An 8666-nucleotide genomic window follows, 5' to 3' on the forward strand; every position below is an offset into this window, starting at 1 on the left:
ATTTCGAGTGGGTACCAGGATGTTCCCCGGGATTGTACCGGCTACCAGGTGTTGGACATGGGTTCCGGGGTGCAAGGATGTGCCATAGAAAATCGGTTAGGCATGGAGAGCGAGTCTTTTCGAGAAATGATGCGCTTTTATGAACTCCAATCTCTTTGTTTGCATTAAAATAATTCGCCCAGAATATAAATAGCAGACTGAAAATTAAAATAAAGCATATTACATTAAATTGAATAGTTGTGATGATAGATGTCTCCACAATTTCCCCCCCCCTCTAATTTTCAATGTTAAATAGTAATGCTAAATATTCTTTCTAGCGATTATAAAAAATAAATATTACCTTCTACAGCAGTACAGTTTATTCGTTTCGTATTTTGTATTTAACTTCGAATTGAGGGTACACGTGCCCAGGGGATTTGCCATTTAAATCTGGCCCCCTTTGGTTATCTCTCGATCTCGAGGATCAAAAATCCAGCCACACAATAGTCCTGTCCCAATCCTGTGTTTTTCTTTTGGATTAGATCCAGACAGGCTGCGGCTTCCGATCTTCAGATTCGATTTTTTTATAATCAATCTTTGCACCTGCACCTTGCGCCATTAAAAACTATTTCATTTGTTTGTACAATCAATTATTGATAATTTATAATTGTAAAAAGCTTTCTCTTACTCAAATTGCAAATTAAACGTTTCTGAATTAAGGCAGAAAATTGTACTCGTGGGAAAGGAAAAAATCGTTCTCTAGATTTTCCCTGGAACAACAGATGAAGCGAATAAATCATCCTGATGCAATGGGCCCTCTTAATTTGTAGCGTGTTAATTGTCCAGCCTCAGCGGATATGTTCAGTAGAAAGTTTTGTGGGAAATCGATAATGGCCCGAACTTTATATCCTGTCGGCGCTTCAAAGAAAATCTTTTGGTACCTTCAAATATCCTAAAGTTAACATTTCCTTCCGTTTCGTCGTATATTTTTAATAGAAGCATTATTCGAATACTTTCCGGTTTTACTCCTACTTGAAGCTGGATATCTCACATTTGTTGGAACCACCGCTTTTACTAGAAATTCCTCCTCCAATTTCGGATAAATTTAACTTTCTTCCTTTCTTCAATCCTTTTTGGATATGATATTTTCGAATTTCTTTTTAAGGAATAAAATTATTACAAGTTCCCTACTTTATTATGTTGGATTTAACAGAATCTTTTTTCTTGAAAGAAAATTCAGAATATCTTCTCTTCTTTATTTTCTGAGGTTCCATATTCTTCTACAGTGATCCACAGGACATAATGAATGTTGGCGACTAGCGAGTTTTATGGTTGTCCATAAAAAGAGCATCCAAGGGAATCAAAGGTGTAACGGAGAAAGAAATTAGGGGCACGTGTCGTGCACGTGTACCGAAAACACCGTGCAAGGGTTTACTCGGGGGTTAACCACTTCTGCGACATTTGGCCTAGCCGGAGCACCGTGTAATTATGTGGCCCGTAACAGGTCCGATATCATTGCTGCTGTATTATTATCGTACCGCAAAATTATATTATTTAATAGCGCACCAATATGTTTCTATGGAACTTTGTGTCACGTGAAAGAAAGTTTTCCGAGCTTTGCACGACATGTACTTTTTAATATAGAGCTGTTATTCTTTAACATATTATAGTCAGCTGTTTGTTAACTTTCTCAGTTAAATTCAAGTACGATATTTGACATTGATAAAAGTTCTAATACAATCCTTCTATTACGAATTGAATCTTCTAATCTTCACTAGAAAAATGTCTTCTGGTTAAAAGTTTCTTTACGTAATTTCCTTTCTCTAAATTCTTTCTTAAATCCATCACTTTTCCTAAAAAATCCCTTTTCCAATTGTTGAATTCCTTTCCCCGATTCTTGCTATATTTACTTTCTTATAATTTCTCCTACATTTCTTCCTTTCTTTGGTTCACCAAAATCCTTTGTCCAGTTTCTATTAAATCGTATAGCTGATCCTCTTCTTGGAATTTTTTTCCAGATCTTTTCTTATTCCAATTTCTACACGACACTCGCCTTCAACCAATTTCTACCGAATTTACAGCTTCTTCCTTAAATTTTCTTTATCCTTATATATACGACAACTATCTAACATCTAAAATATCCATCTTGGTGTGCAAATTCGATTCGTAAATCTATTCAATTCGCATTATCGCCCCGTTTCTTCAATCCAGAACCTCCCTGTTCCTTATCAGATCGATGAAGAGGCGGAACCAGCAGCCAGGCAACTAGGGGTAGGTAGGCTCCACCACCAACTAGCTCGACGAATGGGGATGCAGCTAGACTTTCAACCCCAGGAATGGCTTCCCTACCGCTTTTCTCTTTCAGTTTCGACAGACTACCTGAACCAGTGCTCATCAATGATCCACAGTTCCATTTCACCTTTCTAACAGCCTAACATTCACTCAACAGTTCGATATTCTCTCTTTCACCTCAAATCCAAATAATTATACATACTAACAGTACTATGTCAGTGATTTTCCTATCTTTTCTCTTACGAAAATCAGTTTTAACATCAATAGATTAAATACACTGTTACTTATAGGAATTTGGTTATTAGTGGATCCGTGAATGTGATAACAATACAACAGTTTTATCAAAGTGTACGAATTAATGCATTAACCCATTAGGTTCCAAGCACGTTTTAATTTATCACAATTTTGCAACTTCTCTTCAATTTTTTCAAATTTCATAAGGTCGTAAAAACCAATTTAGTGTGAATGATGTGTGTCGAACGTCCTATTAGAAGTTTGAAGAATCTGAACTATGAGTGAAAGTGAAGAGAACGTTGTCCAGGAAGAAGATCGAGGATGAAGAGATTGGCTGATGGTTTCCTTACATCCAAAGTGGTTCCTCAAGTGTCTGGAAGAGGAATTTTGAATTAGATCACAGTATGACCAATAAGGAAGGATTGAATACATTGTGTTAAGTGTCTGGACAAACCTGGACACGTGTCCTGGCTTCCTCCTGGCACGTGCCGCTGTTTAGAAGTATTTCCTAGCACGCGCTGAGGCCACGTGTCACGTCGATGGTATCAGTGATCCTCGGGACGTGATCGAGGGTGCTTGCATTGGAATTCGCTGGAAATTTCAACGAAAACTGCCTGCTGATCCCAGTTTAATTGAATCCATTCAATGTTCCTTGCATTGAGTTTGAAGAATTGTCTCTTCTGCGTTCAAAAGACGCTATATAGCGTTCCAGGAAGCACTCAGAAATTACACAGCAGCGTCGTCCGTGATCTCAATAATCTGTTTAATATTTCCTGTATTAGGTCGAAGATATTGGTTCTTCCGCCTTCAAAGAAGACTATAGTGTCCATATAGACAGGGCTTAGAGGTTGTATAAAAGCATTGTGACTGATCTCAAGGATGTTTCTTGTATTAAATTTGAATGTGGATCCTCTTTGAGAGATTCTCAACTATAAACTACAGTGTGAAGTCAAACTTTCAAAGTATCCTGTAACTCGTGATGGAAACGTTTGAATCTCACTTGAGAAATTCTCAAGTAAGAACTACAGTGTAGAATCAAATCTTCCAAATTTCTACGTCGATCTAAATAGGATTAATAAACAATCTTATAAACACTATGTAAGAGCATTTCAATGAATTAATTTGAACTAGTCAAAGATTCTAGTCACTATACCAAAGAATTTATCTGAAATACACACGTACCAAAGAAATTTAAGCATAAGACAAGCCTCTTCAAGATGTATTCTATGGATAATTTGGAATTAGACATGATGAATCGCCAGTACATGTACGAGGCTCATAGTTTCCTTGGAAATCCTGCGATTCCAGCTCTGCCACCGCATTGCGGAGCACCTACCACGGCTACGCTGCCTTCGATTCCGTCGCAGCTAGCTTCTCATACTGCTGGCAGTACTGGAAGTACCAGTGGCAGTGAAATTTATTTATATGACGAAAACAGCACCGACAATGAAAGCGCTTACAGCAGTGACCAGGAGAACCACACCAGAGAGTGAGTGTTACCTGCGCAAATAAATTTTTATTAAAATTATTTTCATATTTATTTTTATTCAGACTAGCGTCTAAGTTATTTTATGATATTTTACCAAGACTGTGAATCAGAGTAGTTTCATATTAAGAAAATTTCTTCCTCTGTCTTCCACTTTCTCGTGGCCCATGTTTACACTGAATCTCACAAGCATCTTAAGGATAAATAAAATTATAAAGATCATAATCCCAACAAATACAGTTCAATAATGATCAAATATATTTCTTCCTCTGTCTTCTACGATTTTGGACCACTTTTAAACCTAATTTTCAAGGAATCTTAGAAATATCTTCAAAAATAGGTGTCTAGAGATCATTATTCTATTAAAAACAGTGTAATAATGATTTCTAGACGAAGTCAGAGCAACAGAAGGAACGGGGCAACGGGAAAAAGTCCAAGGCAGGCGGTGCAACAGAGGCAGGCTGCCAATATGAGGGAGAGGAGACGTATGCAGAATATAAACGACGCCTTCGAGGGCCTTAGGGCTCACATACCAACTTTGCCCTACGAAAAGAGACTTTCTAAAGTAGATACATTAAAATTGGCGATCGGTTACATAAAGTTCCTGAACGAACTGGTCAGAGCTGACAAGGGCAACGATCCTCTGACAGGAAACGGAGGTCTCTCGAGGTGTTCCGGTCGAGACGACACTAAGAAGGTCATAATTCGTGGTGAGGCCAATACCGATCGCACTCACATCTCCTTTCTGTCATATCCACGTCATTCTTTTCTTCCTTTTTTTTTCATTTATTGACCTAAACTGTGTTAGACTTTACCTATCAATTGGCTTAAATTGTCTTTTAGATTTACCTGTCATCCTTACAGAAGGATTTTTATGATTTACAACAATATATTTGACATTGTTCTTTTGTTTACTCTTAACTTTGGATACTCTTTTATGCAAAACAATAAATGGATTACAGACAGTGATATAAAATCTTAATTAACAAGCACATCAAATTTGGGCCTATCTGGTCTTTACAGACTTGTTTTATTGACTTGTTTGTTAACAATTTTATTGATCAAGTTTTACAAGCAACCAAAATCCTATAGTTCGAGTAAGAAACAAGGAGAAGAGAATATTTAATTTTATTAAAATTCTGATGAGAATTTCAATAAAAATTAAGCTCCTTGATATACTAATTTTGATAAATAATCAAATTTCAGGCAGCGAGGGGAACCCATTCATTTTCCATTCTTTGTCCTGGTCTAGGAAGTCGGACATCTCCCCGAATGGGACGATGTACGCGAAAGTCTGGACCCCGGAGGACCCAAGAACATCAAAGAATGGCTCGACATTCGAATAAAGTGCTCAGGTGTTAATTATTAAGTGCGTCGAGCCTGTTATTTAGTATCTAAGGACAGAAATTTCTAGTCAATCATTCATTTTTTCTAATTTTTAATCGTACCAAAAGAACAACATTTGTTAACCAAAAAAATTATGCTAATTAATTATCCTGTATCTCTAGTCGATTTTAAGTCACGGTTGGACAGTATTATTAAATTATTATTGTTAACATTATTTAATTGTCCTATATATAGACAGTATCATTCTTTAAATTAATGTGTTAATGGAATTTCAAATAGGAATTAAATAAGAAATTCCTATAGAATGTGAAGAACATGTGTAACTTCTTTCAGTTTCTTTTTAGACGTGCTCAAAAAACAGCGAATCTACGCTTAGTAAATGGAAGAGGAAATACATAAAAATTCTGTCAGGAGTTTTTCTCTTCTCTTAAGTAATCAATTGATTTCTCTATTGTCTGACAGAATTTATGTTACTATTGTACATATAGAGTGAGTAAAAAAGTGTAAGCAGATATTGTTTGTACGTGAAATGTGAATATGCAACAGAATGATTGTCAACGTGATTGCCACCCAAGCCAAATAAAGTAGGTTCTTCAAGTTTCAGACTGTTTCTTCTTTTGTTACCATGCATTTCTTATATTTTACCGTAATTCCCGCTTTCTTCCATTCTTTCTCTTTTATTATTGAAGCAATAGTTAATGAAGTTTGCTTGGATAAGTTAAAATTCCAATATTCTGCGCACTTCCTGATAGGTGTACATAGTTCTTTTAGAAATCAATAGTCTTCCCACTGTAGCTCGTTAAAATTTAATCCGAAACCTCTTTGCTTGATTCAGAGAAAACTGAATCCAAAATAATTTCTCTTGAAGTAGCTTCTCTTTAATTTTCAAATTTCTACAATTTCTGTCAATTTTTCAGTCTTCCAAATTTTTATACCTTTCCGTCTTTAATGTTTCTCGTTCCTCCTAATTAATTTTAACAAGTTATGTTACTAAAAATTTTTTCAGCACGAAACAGACTCTATTTCATCAAATTTTCAGTCCAAGACTAATCTCTCAACCTTTTAGACTTTTTCATATCTTCAATTTTCCTTGTGTCCTTTTCCTCCATTTAATATAATTTAAAAAGATTATTCCCCAAAATTTCATCAAGATTCGATGCAAAGTAACGTAACGAAGATAAAAAATGTGTTTCCCCAGTGTCCAAGAAGTCGGACAAGGCTTTGAATGTAGTATTTTTCGCAACGAAATGGCGGAGGACTCCGAAAAAAAAGAGGGTAGAAGCTGCGCCAAATTCTGGCGTAGAGTTCGCCTGAAAGGGGAGCAGAACCGACGTGGATGAGACAGAGAAGGAAAATCGTGGGCGGTACGTCGATATTGCGGTGTCGCGACGTCCTGCGACTCGGGAATAATGGCGTCGACGGCTGCGAATCTTCCCACGACGCGATCCTCTTTTCCCTCTTCGTTATTTCTGCACCCTGAATACGGTTTTCTACCTTCTACCCGTGCCTCACTGGTTGTTACGTTAATGAGCCGAGCCATTTACTTAAAAATAGATATCATTAGCATAATAACTAGTTCACTTGCTTTTACAAGTTTCTGACCGTCTTCCACTTATATAGTTACGTTTTACTAGTTAAAAGTGTACGTATGTACAGTTAAGTATGGAGTTAAAAGTGTATATATACAGTTAAGCACCGTGTAGAGCTCGAAATTTTGCTTCAAGGGTGGAATTTTATGGTAAGCCAGAATATTGTGGAAATTGTTCCTTTGAAAATGTTTTATCCATCACTAGCTGAATTTCTTTTCTAATTTTTATGAAAATCTTTTCTCCTTGCGTCTTCTCCGTTTAACTTTGTCTTTCCCATCTCTTCTTCTCATTTCTTCTCTCTGAAGTTCATTTAAAGTCCTTTGAAATTACAGTATTTAATTCCAAATAAATGAATTTTTTAATTGCAAACAACCAATTTATCAATGATAAGAATGTGACTATACTAAAAGGAATATAATTATAAATATATTATTTTATTGTATTATTGTGACAAAATTCTGCAGTTAAAACCATATTGTTTCTGAACGAAGAGATCAGAAATTACACTTACTACAAAGAAAGTCTACTAGGTGAACTAGGTCCAACTTGGTGGAGCCGCAGCAGGACGTGGGCCGCTATCAGCTGTGAAAACAGCATTGTTTATAGACACCGTGGCACAATGAGGTGTAATTGAATCCATATTCTACCCCGTTGTATCAGGCGGCACTCAACAGAAAGCTAGCGGAACGCCCCTGGTGCCCCAGGGGGTGGTTATACTTAACGGTTCGGAAATTGAGGGTGGTCGTCGATTTGTGGACAATTAGGGACGATATACGTGTCCCTCGGGACGAATCGAAACAGTTCCCACCTTCTCCGAGAGTGTTCTTTCCTCTCTTCTTTCTTTTTCGTTATTTAAACAAAATTGAAATAAGTATTTTATATTTGTCATTAAATATTTAAGAAATATGTACTTTGAAGTAATTCAAGATGCTTAACAAGTACCATTAAATATAGCGGAGTACTTAGGTATCTCAAGAATTTTAGTATCATGATATAAATATTTAAAACTGGAGAGAGAAATTCTAGAATTTCTTACATGGATACATTTTAGGGTACGATGAACAACGTTAGATAGTAGATTAGTATGGACGTTGCATTCAGAGCGATGCTACGGTATTACTACATGAATCGCGAATTAATACTTTATTTGTGTGTCACTCCAGCTGCGAGGATCAACACAAGTGCGACCCTCGTGACAAGAGGGTGCTCTTAATGCGCGTCTGATACGCGGAAGGGGCTGCAGCCGCGATTCTATGGTTTGCTAATTTTCACGGGATCACGGTACCGTGACGTTCGAGCCGATTAGGTTCAACCTGGGGTATTGAACTTTCACGCCTCCCCTTAACCGCTGGACTTCTCTATGAAGATGCCCTGAAAAATGATTGAAGCTTTAATTCCATCCTTATGAATAATAAAAATGAATATATGATCAATTATATTATTATCAAAATGTTGGGGCTTTTTGTTTTAATTCTGATTCAAATAGAATTTCATTTTTAGATAATATGACTGAAGTAAAGTATTGGAAAAGATTAGAGAACGATCGCGTTTCATATTGGCAAGAATATTAATGTAACACTTGATATTGAAAGATATAAGTGGTAAAAGATTGATGCACCACGAAGTGGCGCGTGATAAGGGCAGGTGTATGAACACACCTGCGTCAACTGTAGATAAGTCTGAACCAGTTTCGATCACCTGACGAATAACTGTCCTCTTATCAGTTATTAATCTTATTT

General features: G+C 36.6%; 1 protein-coding gene across 2 annotated transcripts; it reads left to right on the plus strand.

The window, feature by feature from the left end:
• The first annotated feature begins 1604 nt into the window (after positions 1 to 1604).
• Fer1 (48 related 1) lies at positions 1605 to 6301 on the plus strand. Of its 2 annotated transcripts, none has more exons than XM_072017720.1 (3): positions 1605 to 3994; positions 4382 to 4698; positions 5198 to 6301. In XM_072017720.1, the coding sequence occupies exons 1-3, from the start codon at positions 3723 to 3725 to the stop codon at positions 5335 to 5337; spliced, it is 729 nt and encodes a 242-aa protein (XP_071873821.1). In that variant the 5' UTR covers positions 1605 to 3722; the 3' UTR covers positions 5338 to 6301. The 2 variants fall into 2 exon arrangements, with proteins under 2 accessions (XP_071873821.1, XP_071873820.1); XM_072017719.1 differs by having other exon boundaries at positions 4382 to 4701; positions 5198 to 6299.
• Positions 6302 to 8666: the final 2365 nt, after the last annotated feature.

Source organism: Bombus fervidus, chromosome 15 (genome assembly GCF_041682495.2).
Source record: "Bombus fervidus isolate BK054 chromosome 15, iyBomFerv1, whole genome shotgun sequence".
In the NCBI taxonomy this organism is placed as follows: domain Eukaryota; kingdom Metazoa; phylum Arthropoda; class Insecta; order Hymenoptera; family Apidae; genus Bombus; species Bombus fervidus.

What these genes read in the sequence shown, in the direction of transcription:
- Fer1 (XM_072017719.1), top strand. Translation starts at nt 3,723, where the DNA reads ATGTATTCTATGGATAATTTGGAATTAGACATGATGAATCGCCAGTAC. An exon ending in CAGGAGAACCACACCAGAGA is followed by an intron (nt 3,995 to 4,381) that starts GTGAGTGTTACC and finishes AATGATTTCTAG; the next exon opens with ACGAAGTCAGAGCAACAGAA. An exon ending in TAAGAAGGTCATAATTCGTG is followed by an intron (nt 4,702 to 5,197) that starts GTGAGGCCAATA and finishes ATCAAATTTCAG; the next exon opens with GCAGCGAGGGGAACCCATTC.